Raw genomic sequence first — 21,747 nt, forward strand, 5'->3', positions numbered from 1 at the left:
TTGGCCACCAGCCAACAAATCGAACCGGTTCCCTCCAATCAGCTGGGGCAGTCTGGGAGTTCCTTTCCCAAATATAAAACCCGAGGACAGTATTCCAGTAATCAAGATATTTGAAACTTTGAATTCTGTTCTTCCTCCCCTCAACCGGAAAGTTTATCTCAATGAACAGGCCCCAGACCAAAAAACAGATAAAATAAAAGAAACCAAAAGGAAGGAGTTGAACAATTGGGATATGTACTGTGGGAGCGATTGGCAAGGGGTTTGGATCCATTGTGATTTACAGTGGCAGTGAATGGGATGGATAATCCCAACTCCAGGGGCCGAATCACCTCCTGCCCCAAATCCGTATGTTTGCATGTACAGTGCAGTGGGCGGCACGGTAACACAGTGGTTAGCACTGTTGCTTCACAGCTCCAGGGTCCCGGGCTTGATTCCCGGCTTGGGTCACTGTCTGTGCGGAGTCTGCACGTTCTCCCCCGTGTCTGCGTGGGTTTCCTCCGGGTGCTCCAGTTTCCTCCCACAAGCCCCGAAAGACGTGCTGTTGGGTCAATTGGACATTCTGAATTCTCCCTCTGTGTACCCGAACAGGCGCCGCAATGTGGCGACTAGGGGCTTTTCACAGTAACTTCATTGCAGTGTTAATGTCAGCCTACTTGTGACACTAAAGATTATTATTATTATACGTGACGCGCCCCCTGGTTAATTCCCACTGAAGCATTGCCACATCTGTAATCCCACAGGGACTGTTGGAGTTGACAGAAGATGAGTTGAGAACACCAGGGATGATGGATTTCTTTACAATGTAAGGCAGCGCTGATTAACCTGAAGCCATGGGAATAGCACCAACTCGTCCCCGTATCGCGCTGATCCAAGATCAACGTAGGACAGCAATCATGACTGGTAGGTTGGATTGTAATTCAGGGAGTGTTATTGTATGGATTTTGCAAATAAATTGTAGCACGGTGGTTAGCCACTGTTGCTCCACCGCACCAGGGTCCCAGGTTCGATTCCATCGCTGACTGCGGAGTCTGCACGTTCTCCCCGTGTGTGCGTGGGTTTCCTCCGGGTGCTCCGGTTTCCTCCCACAGTCCAAAGATGTGCGGGTTAGGTGGATTGGCCGTGATCAATTGCCCTTAGTGTCCAAAAGAAAGGTGGGGTTACTGGGGTAGGGTGGAGGTGTGGGCTTGGGTAGGGTGCTCTTTCCAAGGGCCGGTGCAGACCCGATGGGCCGAATGGCCTCTTTCTGCACTGTAAATTCTATGAATTAAACAGGGAAGGTAAGGCTGAATCTTCCCACCTCTCTGCTCTATCCTAACAGCTCTGTCTGATTGAGCTGCCAGTGGTAATCTTGAAGGAACTTTCTTTATAAGTGCAATTATTTTTTAATGTAACTACCCCGGTCTCATTGAAACATGGACTTTGATGAAAGTTGTGACTGTGCAGGAAGCACAGTTGTCAATATATACAGAGTAAGATCCCAGTCGGTGGAAAAGCAATGGTGATGTGAGAGCAGTTTGTCGGTCCAGGACACCAGGGGAAAGTTACTGCTGGAAGTTTTCTGATCTTTATTCAGTGATGTGGTATCACTGCACTGACTGACAGGGTGTGCCTAAAGGGCTCATTAAATTTTCAATATTTTCCACTGCAGACAGCGGTTAGGCACTGATCAGATCTCTGAACGCTTCTCCCGTTACTGTGCTCACAATTCAATGTTGGTGACATGAAACACGTTCTCTAATTTATTGCTCCATTGGCTTCAAAAATAAACATGACCCACATCCAGAATCAGGAAGGCTACCTCTACTCAGGGTTTTGCATTCCAGGGCACCGACACCAAAATTCCCACAACATTCCAGAATTGTCTGAGTGGCTGGTAGCAGAGGGTGATGGGCGAGGGGTGTTTTTCTGACTGGAAGCCTGTGCCCAGTGGGGTCAAAGAACAAAGAAATGTACAGCACAGGAACAGGCCCTTCGGCCCTCCAAGCCCGTGCCGACCATGCTGCCCGACTAAACTACAATCTTCTACACTTCCTGGGTCCGTATCCCTCTATTCCCATCCTATTTATGGATTTGTCAAGACGCCCCTTAAACGTCACTATCGTCCCTGCTTCCACCGCCTCCTCCGGCAGCGAGTTCCAGGCACCCACTACCCTCTGTGTAAAAAACTTGCCTCGTACATCTCCTCTAAACCTTGCCCCTCACACCTTAAACCTATGCCCCCTAGTAATTGACCCCTCTACCCTGGGGAAAAGCCTCTGACTATCCACTCTGTCTATGCCCCTCATAATTTTGTATACCTCTATCAGGTCGCCCCTCAACCTCCGTCATTCCAGTGAGAACAAACCGAGTTTATTCAACCTCTCCTCATAGCTAATGCCCCCCATACCAGGCAACATTCTGGTAAATCTCTTTTGCACCCTCTCTAAAGCCTCCACATCCTTCTGGTAGTGTGGCGACCAGAATTGAACACTATACTCCAAGTGTGGCCTAACTGAGGTTCTATACAGCTGCAACATGACTTGCCAATTTTTATACTCAATGCCCCGGCCAATGAAGGTAAGCATGCCGTATGCCTTCTTGACTACCTTCTCCACCTGTGTTGCCCCTTTAAGTGACCTGTGGACCTGTATACCTAGATCTCTCTGACTTTCAATACTCTTGAGGGTTCTACCATTCACTGTATGTTCCCTACCTGTATTAGACCTTCCAAAATGCATTACCTCACATTTGTCCGATTAAACTCCACCTGCCATCTCTCCGCCCAAGTCTCCAGACGATCTCAATCCTGCTGTATCCTCTGACAGTCCTCATCGCTATCCGCAATTCCACCAACCTTTGTGTCGTCCGCAAACTTACTAATCAGACCAGTTACATTTTCCTCCAAATCATTTATATATACTACAAAGAGCAAAGGTCCCAGCACTGATCCCTGTGGAACACCACTGGTCACAGCCCTCCAATTAGAAAAGCATCCCTCCATTGCTACTCTCTGCCTTCTATGGCCTAGCCAGTTCTGTATCCACCTTGCCAGCTCACCCCTGATCCCGTGTGACTTCACCTTTTGTACTAGTCCACCATGAGGGACCTTGTCAAAAGCCTTACTGAAGTCCATATAGACAACATCCACTGCCCTACCTGCATCAATCATTTTTGTGACCTCCTCGAAAAACTCTATCAAGTTAGTGAGACACGACCTCCCCTTCACAAAACCGTGCTGCCTCTCGCTAATACGTCCACTTGCTTCCAAATGGGAGTAGATCCTGTCTCGAAGAATTCTCTCCAGTAATTTCCCTACCACTGACGTAAGGCTCACTGGCCTGTAGTTCCCGGGATTATCCTTGCTACCCTTCTTAAACAGAGGAACAACATTGGCTATTCTCCAGTCCTCCGGGACATCCCCTGAAGACCGTGAGGATCCAACAATTTCTGTCAAGGCCTCAGCAATTTCCTCTCTTGCCTCCTTCAGTATTCTGGGGTAGATCCCATCAGGCCCTGGGGACTTATCTACCTTAATATTTTTTAAGACGCCCAACACCTCGTCTTTTTGGATCTCAATGTGACCCAGGCTATCTACACCCCCTTCTCCAGACTCAACATCTACCAATTCCTTCTCTTTGGTGAATACTGATGCAAAGTATTCATTTAGTACCTCGCCCATTTCCTCTGGCTCCACACATAGATTCCCTTGCCTATCCTTCAGTGGGCCAACCCTTTCCCTGGCTACCCTCTTGCTTTTTATGTCCCGCAGGGATCAGTGTCAGGCCTCTTGCTCTTTGTGGTTCATATCAATGATTTAGACATGAGTGTTGGATGGTTGCTCAGTAAGTTTGCGGATGGTATGAAAATTGATGAGGTGGTAAATAGTGAAGAGGGTAGCCTTCGATTACAGGAGGATATAGACGGGCTGGTCAGATGGGCTGATCAGTGGCAAATGGAATTGAATCCGGATACGCGTGAGGTGATGCACTTGGGCAGGACAAACAAGGCAAAGGGAATACATGATAAACGGCAGGACCCTGGGAAGCACCGAGGATCAGAGGGACCTTGGTGTGCATGTACACCCGTCCCTTAAGGTAGCAGAGCAGGTGGACATAGTGGTTAAGTAGGCAGATGGAGGGGCAGCACGGCAGTTAGCACTGCTGCCTCACGGCGCTGAGGTCCCGGGTTCGATCCCGGCTCTGGGTCACTGTCCGTGTGGAGTTTGCACATTCTCCCCGTGTCTGCGTGGGTCTCACCCCCACAACCCAAAGATGTGCGGGGTAGGTGGATTAGCCGCGCTAAATTGCCCCTTAATTGGAAAAAATGAATTGGGTACACTAAATTTATTTTAAAAAGGCAGATGATATATTTGCCTTTATTAGCCGGGGGCAGCACGGTAGCATTGTGGTTAACACAATTGCTTCACAGCTCCAGGGTCCCAGGTTCGATTCCGGCTTGTGTCACTGTCTATGTGGAGTCTGCACGTCCTCCCCGTGTGTGCGTGGGTTTCCTCCGGGTGCTCCGGTTTCCTCCCACAGTCCAAAGATGTGCAGGTTAGGTGGATTGGCCGTGATCAATTGCCCTTGGTGTCCAAAATTGCCCTTAGTGTTGGGTGGGGTTACTGGGTTATGGGGATAGGGTGGAGGTGTTGACCTTGGGTAGGGTGCTCTTTCCAAGAGCTGGTGCAGACTCGATGGGCCGAATGGCCTCCTTCTGCACTGTAAATTCTATGATAATTAGCCGAGGCAGAGAGTTTAAGAGCAGGAAGGCTATGGAACTGTATAAAACGTTGGTTAGGTCACAGCTAGAGTATTGTGTGCAGTTCTGGAATCCACATTATAGGAGTGGTGTGATAGCACTGGAAAGGGTGCGGAGGAGATTTACCAGGATGTTGCTGGGGCTGCAGAGTTTTAGTTATGAAGAGAGATTGGATAGACTGGCCCTGTTTTCCTTGGAGCAGAGGAGACTGAGGTGGGGGGACATGACTGAGATGTGTAAAAATATGAGGGGCACAGTTTGAGTAGACAGGAAGAAACTTTTCCCCTTGGTGGAGGGATCAGTGACCAGGGGGCACAGAGTTAAGGTGAGGGGCAGGAGGGTTAGAGGGGATGTGAGGGAAAACCTTTTCACCCAGAGGGGGGTGGGAGTGTGGAACTCGCTGCCTGAAAGGGTGGTGGAGGCAGAGACCCTCATAATGTTTAAGAAGTATTTAGATGTGCGCTTGCGATGCCAGGGCAGACTCGGCTCTGGGCCGAGTGCTGGGAAATGGGATTGAAATAGGTGACTTTTGGTTGAAGCAGAAGCGAATTCTGTGCTGTGATTCTATGGCAATGATTTTTCAAAGGGTAAATAATATTAACAATCTTTATTAGTGTCACAAGTACGCTGACATTAACACTGCGATGAAGTTACTGTGAAAAGCCCCGAGTCGCCACATTCCGGCGCCTGTTCGGGTACACAGAGGGAGAATTCAGAATGTCCAATTCACCCAACAAGCACGTCTTTCGGGACTTGTGGGAGGAAACCGGAGCACCTGGAGGAAACCCACGCAGACACGGGGAGGACGTGCAGACTCCGCACAGACAGTGACCCAAGCCGGAATCGAACCTGGGACCCCGGCGCTGTGAAGGAACGGTGCTAACCGCTGTGCGACAGAGCCGCCCCTACCCTCACACTGACCCAAACCCAACTGCCAACCGAACTGAGCCCTGGAACTGGAGGAGGTCCCATCACCACCCGGCCATGCACCCGAAACCCTGCACCTCCACACTCACCCCCACCCTCGTCCCATTCCCTCCAACCTCCCCACCCTCATCCACTACCCACACCCTCATCCCCTCCCCCCCACCCTCATCCCCTCCCCCCCCACCCTCATCCCCTCCCCCCCACCCTCATCCCCTCCCCCCCACCCTCATCCCCTCCCCCCCCACCCTCATCCCCTCCCCCCCACCCTCATCCCCTCCCCCCCCACCCTCATCCCCTCCCCCCCCACCCTCATCCCCTCCCCCCCCACCCTCATCCCCTCCCCCCCCACCCTCATCCCCTCCCCCCCCACCCTCATCCCCTCCCCCCCACCCTCATCCCCTCCCCCCCACCTTCATCCCCTCCCCCCCACCCTCATCCCCTCCCCCCCACCCTCATCCCCCCACCTTCATCCCCTCCCCCCCACCCTCATCCCCCCACCTTCATCCCCTCCCCCCACCTTCATCCCCTCCCCCCCACCTTCATCCCCTCCCCCCCACCCCCCTCCCCCCCCCCGCAGTGACCTCTGACCCTCGATGCGGAGCCTCCGTTTCTCGCGGGTTTTGTTGTCGTTTCCGCGGATTTTCCGGCCGCGAGAGAGTGAGACCCCCCCCCCGTAACCCCCCCAACCCCCCCCCGTAACCCCCCCCCTGTAACCCCCCCCCTACAACCCTCCCTATCTCTGTAACCCCCTCCAGTCCCTACACCCCTCCCTATCTCTGTAACCCCCTCCAGTCCCTACACCCCTCCCTATCTCTGTAACCCCCTCCAGTCCCTACACCCCTCCCTATCTCTGTAACCTCCTCCAGCCCCTACACCCCTCCCTATCTCTGTAACCTCCTCCAGCCCCCACACCCCCTCCCTATCTCTGTAACCTCCTCCAGCCCCTACAACCCTCCCTATCTCTGTAACCTCCTCCAGTCCCTACACCCCTCCCTATCTCTGTAACCTCCTCCAGCCCCTACACCCCTCCCTATCTCTGTAACCTCCTCCACCCCCCTACAACCCTCCCTATCTCTGTAACCTCCTCCAGTCCCTACACCCCTCCCTATCTCTGTAACCTCCTCCACCCCCCTACAACCCTCCCTATCTCTGTAACCTCCTCCAGTCCCTACACCCCTCCCTATCTCTGTAACCTCCTCCAGCCCCTACACCCCTCCCTATCTCTGTAACCTCCTCCACCCCCCTACAACCCTCCCTATCTCTGTAACCCCCTCCAGCCCCTACACCCCTCCCTATCTCTGTAACCTCCTCCAGCCCCTACACCCCTCCCTACCTCTGTAACCTCCTCCAGCCCCTACACCCCTCCCTATCTCTGTAACCTCCTCCAGTCCCTACAACACTCCCTATCTCTGTAACCTCCTCCAGTCCCTACACCCCCTCCCTATCTCTGTAACCTCCTCCAGCCCCTACACCCCTCCCTATCTCTGTAACCTCCTCCAGCCCCTACAACCCTCCCTACCTCTGTAACCTCCTCCAGTCCCTACACCCCTCCCTATCTCTGTAACCTCCTCCTGCCCCTACACCCCTCCCTATCTCTGTAACCTACTCCAGCCCCTACACCCTCCCTATCTCTGTAACCTCCTCCAGTCCCTACAACCCTCTCCCTATCTCTGTAACCTCCTCCAGCCCCTACACCCCTCCCTATCTCTGTAACCCCCTCCAGCCCCTACACCCCTCCCTATCTCTGTAACCCCCTCCAGCCCCTACACCCCTCCCTACCTCTGTAACCTCCTCCAGCCCCTACAACCCTCCCTATCTCTGTAACCTCCTCCAGTCCCTACACCCCTCCCTATCTCTGTAACCTCCTCCAGCCCCTACACCCCTCCCTATCTCTGTAACCTCCTCCAGTCCCTTACACCCCTCCCTATCTCTGTAACCTCCTCCAGCCCCTACAACCCTCTCCCTATCTCTGTAACCTCCTCCAGCCCCTACAATGCCTCCCTATCTCTGTAACCTCCTCCAGCCCCTACACCCTCCCTATCTCTGTAACCTCCTCCAGCCCCTACAACCCTCTCCCTATCTCTGTAACCTCCTCCAGCCCCTACACCCCCTCCCTATCTCTGTAACCTCCTCCAGCCCCTACACCCCTCCCTATCTCTGTAACCTCCTCCAGTCCCTACACCCCTCCCTATCTCTGTAACCTCCTCCAGCCCCTACACCCCTCCCTATCTCTGTAACCTCCTCCAGCCCCTACACCCCTCCCTATCTCTGTAACCTCCTCCAGTCCCTTACACCCCTCCCTATCTCTGTAACCTCCTCCAGTCCCTACACCCCTCCCTATCTCTGTAACCTCCTCCAGTCCCTACACCCCTCCCTATCTCTGTAACCTCCTCCAGCCCCTACACCCCTCCCTATCTCTGTAACCTCCTCCAGTCCCTTACACCCCTCCCTATCTCTGTAACCTCCTCCAGCCCCTACAACCCTCTCCCTATCTCTGTAACCTCCTCCAGCCCCTACAACGCCTCCCTATCTCTGTAACCTCCTCCAGCCCCTACACCCTCCCTATCTCTGTAACCTCCTCCAGCCCCTACAACCCTCTCCCTATCTCTGTAACATCCTCCAGCCCCTACAACCCTCCCTATCTCTGTAACCTCCTCCAGCCCCTACAACCCTCCCTATCTCTGTAACCTCCTCCAGCCCCTACAACCCTCTCCCTATCTCTGTAACATCCTCCAGCCCCTACAACCCTCCCTATCTCTGTAACCTCCTCCAGCCCCTACAACCCTCTCCCTATCTCTGTAACCTCCTCCTGTCCCCTACACCCTCCCTATCTCTGTAACCTCCTCCAGCCCCTACAACCCTCCCTATCTCTGTAACATCCTCCAGCCCCTACAACCCTCCCTATCTCTGTAACCTCCTCCTGTCCCCTACACCCTCCCTATCTCTGTAACCTCCTCCAGCCCCTACAACCCTCCCTATCTCTGTAACCTCCTCCAGCCCCTACAACCCTCTCCCTATCTCTGTAACATCCTCCAGCTCCTACACCCCTCCCTATCTCTGTAACCTCCTCCAGCCCCTACAACCCTCCCTATCTCTGTAACCTCCTCCAGCCCCCTACACCCCTCCCTATCTCTGTAACCTCCTCCAGCCCCTACACCCCTCCCTATCTCTGTAACATCCTCCAGCTCCTACACCCCTCCCTATCTCTGTAACCTCCTCCAGCCCCTACAACCCTCCCTATCTCTGTAACCTCCTCAAGCCCCGACAACCCTCCCTATCTCTGTAACCTCCTCCAGTCCCTACAACCCTCCCTATCTCTGTAACCTCCTCCAGCCCCTACACCCTCCCTATCTCTGTAACCTCCTCAAGCCCCGACAACCCTCCCTATCTCTGTAACCTCCTCCAGCCCCTACACCCCTCCCTATCTCTGTAACCTCCCCATCCCCTACAACCCTCCCTATCTCTGTAACCTCCTCCAGCCCCTACACCCTCCCTATCTCTGTAACCTCCCCATCCCCTACAACCCTCCCTATCTCTGTAACCACCTCCAGCCCCTACAACCCTCCCTATCTCTTTAACCTCCTCCAGCCCCTACAACCCTCCCTATCTCTGTAACCTCCTCCAGCCCCTACAACCCTCCCTATCTCTGTAACCTCCCCTAGCCCCTACACCCCCTCCCTATCTCTGTAACCTCCTCCAGCCCCTACAACCCTCCCTATCTCTGTAACCTCCCCTAGCCCCGACACCCATTCCTATCTCTGTAACCTCCTCCAGTCCCCTACACCCTCCCTATCTCTGTAACCTCCTCCAGCCCCTACAACCCTCCCTATCTCTGTAACCTCCTCCTGTCCCATACACCCTCCCTATCTCTGTAACTTCCTCCTGTCCCCTACACCCTCCCTATCTCTGTAACCTCCTCCAGCCCCTACAACCCTCCCTATCTCTGTAACCTCCTCCTGTCCCATACACCCTCCCTATCTCTGTAACCTCCTCCAGCCCCTACACCCCTCCCTATCTCTGTAACCTCCTCCAGCCCCTACAACCCTCCCTATCTCTGTAACCTCCTCCTGTCCCATACACCCTCCCTATCTCTGTAACCTCCTCCAGCCCCTACACCCCTCCCTATCTCTGTAACCTCCTCCAGTCCCTACACCCCTCCCTATCTCTGTAACCTCCTCCAGCCCCTACACCCCTCCCTATCTCTGTAACCTCCTCCAGTCCCTACAACCCTCCCTATCTCTGTAACCTCCTCCAGTCCCTACACCCCTCCCTATCTCTGTAACCTCCTCCAGCCCCTACAACCCTCCCTATCTCTGTAACCTCCTCCAGCCCCTACAAACCTCTTATCTCTGTAACCTCCTCCAGTCCCTACACCCCCTCCCTATCTCTGTAACCTCCTCCAGCCCCTACACCCCTCCCTATCCCCGTAACCTCCTCCAGCCCCCTACACCCCTCCCTATCTCTGTAACCTCCTCCAGTCCCTACACCCCTCCCTATCTCTGTAACCTCCTCCAGTCCCTACACCCCTCCCTATCTCTGTAACCTCCTCCAGTCCCTACACCCCTCCCTATCTCTGTAACCTCCTCCAGCCCCTATAACCCTCCCTATCTCTGTAACCTCCTCCAGTCCCTACACCCCTCCCTATCTCTGTAACCTCCTCCAGCCCCTACACCCCTCCCTATCTCTGTAACCTCCTCCAGCCCCTACACCCCTCCCTACCTCTGTAACCTCCACCAGTCCCTACACCCCTCCCTATCTCTGTAACCTCCTCCAGTCCCTACACCCCTCCCTATCTCTGTAACCTCCTCCAGTCCCTACACCCCTCCCTATCTCTGTAACCTCCTCCAGCCCCTATAACCCTCCCTATCTCTGTAACCTCCTCCAGTCCCTACACCCCTCCCTATCTCTGTAACCTCCTCCAGCCCCTACACCCCTCCCTATCTCTGTAACCTCCTCCAGCCCCTACACCCCTCCCTACCTCTGTAACCTCCACCAGTCCCTACACCCCTCCCTATCTCTGTAACCTCCTCCAGCCCCTACAACCCTCCCTATCTCTGTAACCTCCTCCAGTCCCTACACCCCTCCCTATCTCTGTAACCTCCTCCAGTCCCTACACCCCTCCCTATCTCTGTAACCTCCTCCAGCCCCTACACCCCTCCCTATCTCTGTAACCTCCTCCAGCCCCTACACCCCTCCCTACCTCTGTAACCTCCACCAGTCCCTACACCCCTCCCTATCTCTGTAACCTCCTCCAGCCCCTACATCCCTCCCTATCTCTGTAACCTCCTCCAGCCCCTACACCCCTCCCTATCTCTGTAACCTCCTCCAGCCCCTACACCCCTCCCTACCTCTGTAACCTCCTCCAGCCCCTACACCCCTCCCTATCTCTGTAACCTCCTCCAGTCCCTACACCCCTCCCTATCTCTGTAACCTCCTCCAGCCCCTACATCCCTCCCTATCTCTGTAACCTCCTCCAGTCCCTACACCCCCTCCCTATCTCTGTAACCTCCTCCAGCCCCTACACCCCTCCCTATCTCTGTAACCTCCTCCAGCCCCTACAACCCCCCTAATTCTGTAACCCCCTCCAGTCCCTACACCCCTCCCTATCTCTGTAACCTCCTCCAGTCCCTACACCCCTCCCTATCTCTGTAACCTCCTCCAGTCCCTACACCCCCTCCCTATCTCTGTAACCTCCTCCAGCCCCTACAACCCTCCCTATCTCTGTAACCTCCCCTAGCCCCTACACCCCCTCCCTATCTCTGTAACCTCCCCTAGCCCCGACACCCATCCCTATCTCTGTAACCTCCTCCAGTCCCCTACACCCTCCCTATCTCTGTAACCTCCTCCAGCCCCTACAACCCTCCCTATCTCTGTAACCTCCTCCTGTCCCATACACCCTCCCTATCTCTGTAACCTCCTCCAGCCCCTACAACCCTCCCTATCTCTGTAACCTCCTCCTGTCCCCTACACCCTCCCTATCTCTGTAACCTCCTCCAGCCCCTACAACCCTCCCTATCTCTGTAACCTCCTCCTGTCCCATACACCCTCCCTATCTCTGTAACCTCCTCCAGCCCCTACACCCCTCCCTATCTCTGTAACCTCCTCCAGCCCCTACAACCCTCCCTATCTCTGTAACCTCCTCCTGTCCCATACACCCTCCCTATCTCTGTAACCTCCTCCAGCCCCTACACCCCTCCCTATCTCTGTAACCTCCTCCAGTCCCTACACCCCTCCCTATCTCTGTAACCTCCTCCAGCCCCTACACCCCTCCCTATCTCTGTAACCTCCTCCAGTCCCTACAACCCTCCCTATCTCTGTAACCTCCTCCAGTCCCTACACCCCTCCCTATCTCTGTAACCTCCTCCAGCCCCTACAACCCTCCCTATCTCTGTAACCTCCTCCAGTCCCTACACCCCTCCCTATCTCTGTAACCTCCTCCAGCCCCTACACCCCTCCCTATCTCTGTAACCTCCTCCACCCCCCTACAACCCTCCCTATCTCTGTAACCCCCTCCAGCCCCTACACCCCTCCCTATCTCTGTAACCTCCTCCAGCCCCTACACCCCTCCCTACCTCTGTAACCTCCTCCACCCCCCTACACCCCTCCCTATCTCTGTAACCTCCTCCACCCCCCTACAACCCTCCCTATCTCTGTAACCTCCTCCAGTCCCTACACCCCTCCCTATCTCTGTAACCTCCTCCAGCCCCTACACCCCTCCCTATCTCTGTAACCTCCTCCACCCCCCTACAACCCTCCCTATCTCTGTAACCTCCTCCAGTCCCTACACCCCTCCCTATCTCTGTAACCTCCTCCAGCCCCTACACCCCTCCCTATCTCTGTAACCTCCTCCACCCCCCTACAACCCTCCCTATCTCTGTAACCCCCTCCAGCCCCTACACCCCTCCCTATCTCTGTAACCTCCTCCAGCCCCTACACCCCTCCCTACCTCTGTAACCTCCTCCAGCCCCTACACCCCTCCCTATCTCTGTAACCTCCTCCAGTCCCTACAACACTCCCTATCTCTGTAACCTCCTCCAGTCCCTACACCCCCTCCCTATCTCTGTAACCTCCTCCAGCCCCTACACCCCTCCCTATCTCTGTAACCTCCTCCAGCCCCTACAACCCTCCCTACCTCTGTAACCTCCTCCAGTCCCTACACCCCCTCCCTATCTCTGTAACCTCCTCCAGCCCCTACACCCCTCCCTATCTCTGTAACCCCCTCCAGCCCCTACACCCCTCCCTACCTCTGTAACCTCCTCCAGCCCCTACAACCCTCCCTATCTCTGTAACCTCCTCCAGTCCCTACACCCCTCCCTATCTCTGTAACCTCCTCCAGCCCCTACACCCCTCCCTATCTCTGTAACCTCCTCCAGTCCCTTACACCCCTCCCTATCTCTGTAACCTCCTCCAGCCCCTACAACCCTCTCCCTATCTCTGTAACCTCCTCCAGCCCCTACAACGCCTCCCTATCTCTGTAACCTCCTCCAGCCCCTACACCCTCCCTATCTCTGTAACCTCCTCCAGCCCCTACAACCCTCTCCCTATCTCTGTAACCTCCTCCAGCCCCTACACCCCCTCCCTATCTCTGTAACCTCCTCCAGCCCCTACACCCCTCCCTATCTCTGTAACCTCCTCCAGTCCCTACACCCCTCCCTATCTCTGTAACCTCCTCCAGCCCCTACACCCCTCCCTATCTCTGTAACCTCCTCCAGCCCCTACACCCCTCCCTATCTCTGTAACCTCCTCCAGTCCCTTACACCCCTCCCTATCTCTGTAACCTCCTCCAGTCCCTACACCCCTCCCTATCTCTGTAACCTCCTCCAGTCCCTACACCCCTCCCTATCTCTGTAACCTCCTCCAGCCCCTACACCCCTCCCTATCTCTGTAACCTCCTCCAGTCCCTTACACCCCTCCCTATCTCTGTAACCTCCTCCAGCCCCTACAACCCTCTCCCTATCTCTGTAACCTCCTCCAGCCCCTACAACGCCTCCCTATCTCTGTAACCTCCTCCAGCCCCTACACCCTCCCTATCTCTGTAACCTCCTCCAGCCCCTACAACCCTCTCCCTATCTCTGTAACATCCTCCAGCCCCTACAACCCTCCCTATCTCTGTAACCTCCTCCAGCCCCTACAACCCTCCCTATCTCTGTAACCTCCTCCAGCCCCTACAACCCTCTCCCTATCTCTGTAACATCCTCCAGCCCCTACAACCCTCCCTATCTCTGTAACCTCCTCCAGCCCCTACAACCCTCTCCCTATCTCTGTAACCTCCTCCTGTCCCCTACACCCTCCCTATCTCTGTAACCTCCTCCAGCCCCTACAACCCTCCCTATCTCTGTAACATCCTCCAGCCCCTACAACCCTCCCTATCTCTGTAACCTCCTCCTGTCCCCTACACCCTCCCTATCTCTGTAACCTCCTCCAGCCCCTACAACCCTCCCTATCTCTGTAACCTCCTCCAGCCCCTACAACCCTCTCCCTATCTCTGTAACATCCTCCAGCTCCTACACCCCTCCCTATCTCTGTAACCTCCTCCAGCCCCTACAACCCTCCCTATCTCTGTAACCTCCTCCAGCCCCCTACACCCCTCCCTATCTCTGTAACCTCCTCCAGCCCCTACACCCCTCCCTATCTCTGTAACATCCTCCAGCTCCTACACCCCTCCCTATCTCTGTAACCTCCTCCAGCCCCTACAACCCTCCCTATCTCTGTAACCTCCTCAAGCCCCGACAACCCTCCCTATCTCTGTAACCTCCTCCAGTCCCTACAACCCTCCCTATCTCTGTAACCTCCTCCAGCCCCTACACCCTCCCTATCTCTGTAACCTCCTCAAGCCCCGACAACCCTCCCTATCTCTGTAACCTCCTCCAGCCCCTACACCCCTCCCTATCTCTGTAACCTCCCCATCCCCTACAACCCTCCCTATCTCTGTAACCTCCTCCAGCCCCTACACCCTCCCTATCTCTGTAACCTCCCCATCCCCTACAACCCTCCCTATCTCTGTAACCACCTCCAGCCCCTACAACCCTCCCTATCTCTTTAACCTCCTCCAGCCCCTACAACCCTCCCTATCTCTGTAACCTCCTCCAGCCCCTACAACCCTCCCTATCTCTGTAACCTCCCCTAGCCCCTACACCCCCTCCCTATCTCTGTAACCTCCTCCAGCCCCTACAACCCTCCCTATCTCTGTAACCTCCCCTAGCCCCGACACCCATTCCTATCTCTGTAACCTCCTCCAGTCCCCTACACCCTCCCTATCTCTGTAACCTCCTCCAGCCCCTACAACCCTCCCTATCTCTGTAACCTCCTCCTGTCCCATACACCCTCCCTATCTCTGTAACTTCCTCCTGTCCCCTACACCCTCCCTATCTCTGTAACCTCCTCCAGCCCCTACAACCCTCCCTATCTCTGTAACCTCCTCCTGTCCCATACACCCTCCCTATCTCTGTAACCTCCTCCAGCCCCTACACCCCTCCCTATCTCTGTAACCTCCTCCAGCCCCTACAACCCTCCCTATCTCTGTAACCTCCTCCTGTCCCATACACCCTCCCTATCTCTGTAACCTCCTCCAGCCCCTACACCCCTCCCTATCTCTGTAACCTCCTCCAGTCCCTACACCCCTCCCTATCTCTGTAACCTCCTCCAGCCCCTACACCCCTCCCTATCTCTGTAACCTCCTCCAGTCCCTACAACCCTCCCTATCTCTGTAACCTCCTCCAGTCCCTACACCCCTCCCTATCTCTGTAACCTCCTCCAGCCCCTACAACCCTCCCTATCTCTGTAACCTCCTCCAGCCCCTACAAACCTCTTATCTCTGTAACCTCCTCCAGTCCCTACACCCCCTCCCTATCTCTGTAACCTCCTCCAGCCCCTACACCCCTCCCTATCCCCGTAACCTCCTCCAGCCCCCTACACCCCTCCCTATCTCTGTAACCTCCTCCAGTCCCTACACCCCTCCCTATCTCTGTAACCTCCTCCAGTCCCTACACCCCTCCCTATCTCTGTAACCTCCTCCAGTCCCTACACCCCTCCCTATCTCTGTAACCTCCTCCAGCCCCTATAACCCTCCCTATCTCTGTAACCTCCTCCAGTCCCTACACCCCTCCCTATCTCTGTAACCTCCTCCAGCCCCTACACCCCTCCCTATCTCTGTAACCTCCTCCAGCCCCTACACCCCTCCCTACCTCTGTAACCTCCACCAGTCCCTACACCCCTCCCTATCTCTGTAACCTCCTCCAGTCCCTACACCCCTCCCTATCTCTGTAACCTCCTCCAGTCCCTACACCCCTCCCTATCTCTGTAACCTCCTCCAGCCCCTATAACCCTCCCTATCTCTGTAACCTCCTCCAGTCCCTACACCCCTCCCTATCTCTGTAACCTCCTCCAGCCCCTACACCCCTCCCTATCTCTGTAACCTCCTCCAGCCCCTACACCCCTCCCTACCTCTGTAACCTCCACCAGTCCCTACACCCCTCCCTATCTCTGTAACCTCCTCCAGCCCCTACAACCCTCCCTATCTCTGTAACCTCCTCCAGTCCCTACACCCCTCCCTATCTCTGTAACCTCCTCCAGTCCCTACACCCCTCCCTATCTCTGTAACCTCCTCCAGCCCCTACACCCCTCCCTATCTCTGTAACCTCCTCCAGCCCCTACACCCCTCCCTACCTCTGTAACCTCCACCAGTCCCTACACCCCTCCCTATCTCTGTAACCTCCTCCAGCCCCTACATCCCTCCCTATCTCTGTAACCTCCTCCAGCCCCTACACCCCTCCCTATCTCTGTAACCTCCTCCAGCCCCTACACCCCTCCCTACCTCTGTAACCTCCTCCAGCCCCTACACCCCTCCCTATCTCTGTAACCTCCTCCAGTCCCTACACCCCTCCCTATCTCTGTAACCTCCTCCAGCCCCTACATCCCTCCCTATCTCTGTAACCTCCTCCAGTCCCTACACCCCCTCCCTATCTCTGTAACCTCCTCCAGCCCCTACACCCCTCCCTATCTCTGTAACCTCCTCCAGCCCCTACAACCCCCCTAATTCTGTAACCCCCTCCAGTCCCTACACCCCTCCCTATCTCTGTAACCTCCTCCAGTCCCTACACCCCTCCCTATCTCTGTAACCTCCTCCAGTCCCTACACCCCCTCCCTATCTCTGTAACCTCCTCCAGCCCCTACAACCCTCCCTATCTCTGTAACCTCCCCTAGCCCCTACACCCCCTCCCTATCTCTGTAACCTCCCCTAGCCCCGACACCCATCCCTATCTCTGTAACCTCCTCCAGTCCCCTACACCCTCCCTATCTCTGTAACCTCCTCCAGCCCCTACAACCCTCCCTATCTCTGTAACCTCCTCCTGTCCCATACACCCTCCCTATCTCTGTAACCTCCTCCAGCCCCTACAACCCTCCCTATCTCTGTAACCTCCTCCTGTCCCCTACACCCTCCCTATCTCTGTAACCTCCTCCAGCCCCTACAACCCTCCCTATCTCTGTAACCTCCTCCTGTCCCATACACCCTCCCTATCTCTGTAACCTCCTCCAGCCCCTACACCCCTCCCTATCTCTGTAACCTCCTCCAGCCCCTACAACCCTCCCTATCTCTGTAACCTCCTCCTGTCCCATACACCCTCCCTATCTCTGTAACCTCCTCCAGCCCCTACACCCCTCCCTATCTCTGTAACCTCCTCCAGTCCCTACACCCCTCCCTATCTCTGTAACCTCCTCCAGCCCCTACACCCCTCCCTATCTCTGTAACCTCCTCCAGTCCCTACAACCCTCCCTATCTCTGTAACCTCCTCCAGTCCCTACACCCCTCCCTATCTCTGTAACCTCCTCCAGCCCCTACAACCCTCCCTATCTCTGTAACCTCCTCCAGCCCCTACAACCCTCCCTATCTCTGTAACCTCCTCCAGTCCCTACACCCCCTCCCTATCTCTGTAACCTCCTCCAGCCCCTACACCCCTCCCTATCCCCGTAACCTCCTCCAGCCCCCTACACCCCTCCCTATCTCTGTAACCTCCTCCAGTCCCTACACCCCTCCCTATCTCTGTAACCTCCTCCAGTCCCTACACCCCTCCCTATCTCTGTAACCTCCTCCAGTCCCTACACCCCTCCCTATCTCTGTAACCTCCTCCAGCCCCTATAACCCTCCCTATCTCTGTAACCTCCTCTAGTCCCTACACCCCTCCCTATCTCTGTAACCTCCTCCAGCCCCTACACCCCTCCCTATCTCTGTAACCTCCTCCAGCCCCTACACCCCTCCCTACCTCTGTAACCTCCACCAGTCCCTACACCCCTCCCTATCTCTGTAACCTCCTCCAGTCCCTACACCCCTCCCTATCTCTGTAACCTCCTCCAGTCCCTACACCCCTCCCTATCTCTGTAACCTCCTCCAGCCCCTATAACCCTCCCTATCTCTGTAACCTCCTCCAGTCCCTACACCCCTCCCTATCTCTGTAACCTCCTCCAGCCCCTACACCCCTCCCTATCTCTGTAACCTCCTCCAGCCCCTACACCCCTCCCTACCTCTGTAACCTCCACCAGTCCCTACACCCCTCCCTATCTCTGTAACCTCCTCCAGCCCCTACAACCCTCCCTATCTCTGTAACCTCCTCCAGTCCCTACACCCCTCCCTATCTCTGTAACCTCCTCCAGTCCCTACACCCCTCCCTATCTCTGTAACCTCCTCCAGCCCCTACACCCCTCCCTATCTCTGTAACCTCCTCCAGCCCCTACACCCCTCCCTACCTCTGTAACCTCCACCAGTCCCTACACCCCTCCCTATCTCTGTAACCTCCTCCAGCCCCTACATCCCTCCCTATCTCTGTAACCTCCTCCAGCCCCTACACCCCTCCCTATCTCTGTAACCTCCTCCAGCCCCTACACCCCTCCCTACCTCTGTAACCTCCTCCAGCCCCTACACCCCTCCCTATCTCTGTAACCTCCTCCAGTCCCTACACCCCTCCCTATCTCTGTAACCTCCTCCAGCCCCTACATCCCTCCCTATCTCTGTAACCTCCTCCAGTCCCTACACCCCCTCCCTATCTCTGTAACCTCCTCCAGCCCCTACACCCCTCCCTATCTCTGTAACCTCCTCCAGCCCCTACAACCCCCCTAATTCTGTAACCCCCTCCAGTCCCTACACCCCTCCCTATCTCTGTAACCTCCTCCAGTCCCTACACCCCTCCCTATCTCTGTAACCTCCTCCAGTCCCTACACCCCCTCCCTATCTCTGTAACCTCCTCCAGTCCCTACAACCCTCCCTATCTCTGTAACCTCCTCCAGTCCCTACACCCCTCCCTATCTCTGTAACCTCCTCCAGTCCCTACACCCCTCCCTATCTCTGTAACCTCCTCCAGTCCCTACACCCCTCCCTATCTCTGTAACCTCCTCCAGCCCCTGTAACCCTCCCTATCTCTGTAACCTCCTCCAGCCCATACACCCATCCCTATCTCTGTAACCTCCTCCAGCCCCTACAACCCTCCCTATCTCTGTAACCTCCTCCAGCCCCTACAACCCTCCCTATCTCTGTAACCTCCTCCAGTCCCTACACCCCTCCCTATCTCTGTAACCTCCTCCAGTCCCTACACCCCTCCCTATCTCTGTAACCTCCTCCAGCCCCTACCTATCCCCGTAACCTCCTCCAGCCCCCTACACCCCTCCCTATCTCTGTACCCTCCTCCAGTCCCTACACCCCTCCCTATCTCTGTAACCTCCTCCAGTCCCTACGCCCCTCCCTATCTCTGTAACCTCCTCCAGTCCCTACACCCCTCCCTATCTCTGTAACCTCCTCCAGCCCCTATAACCCTCCCTATCTCTGTAACCTCCTCCAGTCCCTACACCCCTCCTTATCTCTGTAACCTCCTCCAGCCCCTACACCCCTCCCTATCTCTAACCTCCTCCAGCCCCTACACCCCTCCCTACCTCTGTAACCTCCTCCAGTCCCTACACCCCTCCCTATCTCTGTAACCTCCTCCAGCCCCTACAACCCTCCCTATCTCTGTAACCTCCTCCAGTCCCTACACCCCTCCCTATCTCTGTAACCTCCTCCAGTCCCTACACCCCTCCCTATCTCTGTAACCTCCTCCAGCCCCTACACCCCTCCCTATCTCTGTAACCTCCTCCAGCCCCTACACCCCTCCCTACCTCTGTAACCTCCACCAGTCCCTACACCCCTCCCTATCTCTGTAACCTCCTCCAGCCCCTACATCCCTCCCTATCTCTGTAACCTCCTCCAGCCCCTACACCCCTCCCTATCTCTGTAACCTCCTCCAGCCCCTACACCCCTCCCTACCTCTGTAACCTCCTCCAGCCCCTACACCCCTCCCTATCTCTGTAACCTCCTCCAGTCCCTACACCCCTCCCTATCTCTGTAACCTCCTCCAGCCCCTACATCCCTCCCTATCTCTGTAACCTCCTCCAGTCCCTACACCCCCTCCCTATCTCTGTAACCTCCTCCAGCCCCTACACCCCTCCCTATCTCTGTAACCTCCTCCAGCCCCTACAACCCCCCTAATTCTGTAACCCCCTCCAGTCCCTACACCCCTCCCTATCTCTGTAACCTCCTCCAGTCCCTACACCCCTCCCTATCTCTGTAACCTCCTCCAGTCCCTACACCCCCTCCCTATCTCTGTAACCTCCTCCAGTCCCTACAACCCTCCCTATCTCTGTAACCTCCTCCAGTCCCTACACCCCTCCCTATCTCTGTAACCTCCTCCAGTCCCTACACCCCTCCCTATCTCTGTAACCTCCTCCAGTCCCTACACCCCTCCCTATCTCTGTAACCTCCTCCAGCCCCTGTAACCCTCCCTATCTCTGTAACCTCCTCCAGCCCCTACACCCATCCCTATCTCTGTAACCTCCTCCAGCCCCTACATCCCTCCCTATCTCTGTAACCTCCTCCAGTCCCTACACCCCTCCCTATCTCTGTAACCTCCTCCAGTCCCTACACCCCTCCCTATCTCTGTAACCTCCTCCAGTCCCTACACCCCTCCCTATCTCTGTAACCTCCTCCAGCCCCTATAACCCTCCCTATCTCTGTAACCTCCTCCAGCCCCTACACCCCTCCCTATCTCTGTAACCTCCACCAGTCCCTACACCCCTCCCTATCTCTGTAACCTCCTCCAGCCCCTCCAACCCTCCCTATCTCTGTAACCTCCTCCAGCCCCTATAACCCTCCCTATCTCTGTAACCTCCTCCAGTCCCTACACCCCTCCCTATCTCTGTAACCTCCTCCAGCCCCTACAACCCTCCCTATCTCTGTAACCTCCTCCAGTCCCTACACCCCTCCCTATCTCTGTAACCTCCTCCAGTCCCTACACCCCTCCCTATCTCTGTAACCTCCTCCAGCCCCTACACCCCTCCCTATCCCCGTAACCTCCTCCAGCCCCCTACACCCCTCCCTATCTCTGTAACCTCCTCCAGTCCCTACACCCCTCCCTATCTCTGTAACCTCCTCCAGTCCCTACACCCCTCCCTATCTCTGTAACCTCCTCCAGTCCCTACACCCCTCCCTATCTCTGTAACCTCCTCCAGCCCCTATAACCCTCCCTATCTCTGTAACCTCCTCCAGCCCCTACACCCCTCCCTACCTCTGTAACCTCCTCCAGCCCCTACACCCCTCCCTATCTCTGTAACCTCCTCCAGTCCCTACACCCCTCCCTATCTCTGTAACCTCCTCCAGCCCCTACATCCCTCCCTATCTCTGTAACCTCCTCCAGTCCCTACACCCCCTCCCTATCTCTGTAACCTCCTCCAGCCCCTACACCCCTCCCTATCTCTGTAACCTCCTCCAGCCCCTACAACCCCCCTAATTCTGTAACCCCCTCCAGTCCCTACACCCCTCCCTATCTCTGTAACCTCCTCCAGTCCCTACACCCCTCCCTATCTCTGTAACCTCCTCCAGTCCCTACACCCCCTCCCTATCTCTGTAACCTCCTCCAGCCCCTACAACCCTCCCTATCTCTGTAACCTCCCCTAGCCCCTACACCCCCTCCCTATCTCTGTAACCTCCTCCAGCCCCTACAACCCTCCCTATCTCTGTAACCTCCCCTAGCCCCGACACCCATCCCTATCTCTGTAACCTCCTCC

General features: G+C 55.9%; 1 protein-coding gene across 2 annotated transcripts in view; it reads left to right on the forward strand.

Moving 5' to 3' along the window:
* The first annotated feature begins 665 nt into the window (after positions 1–665).
* Positions 666–21,747, forward strand: part of cskmt (citrate synthase lysine methyltransferase) — a 66,134-nt gene continuing 45,052 nt past the window's right edge. Inside the window, exon 1 of one of the 2 annotated variants that reach the window (XM_072489557.1) lies at positions 666–900. In XM_072489557.1, coding sequence (XP_072345658.1) covers positions 831–900 — 70 coding nt within the window. In that variant the 5' untranslated portion in view covers positions 666–830. Of the gene's footprint in view, positions 901–6,251; positions 6,322–21,747 lie in introns of those variants that run through there. The other variant, XM_072489558.1, reaches the window with a different exon arrangement.

This window comes from Scyliorhinus torazame, chromosome 24 (assembly GCF_047496885.1).
Source record: "Scyliorhinus torazame isolate Kashiwa2021f chromosome 24, sScyTor2.1, whole genome shotgun sequence".
Classification (NCBI taxonomy): Eukaryota; Metazoa; Chordata; class Chondrichthyes; order Carcharhiniformes; family Scyliorhinidae; genus Scyliorhinus; species Scyliorhinus torazame.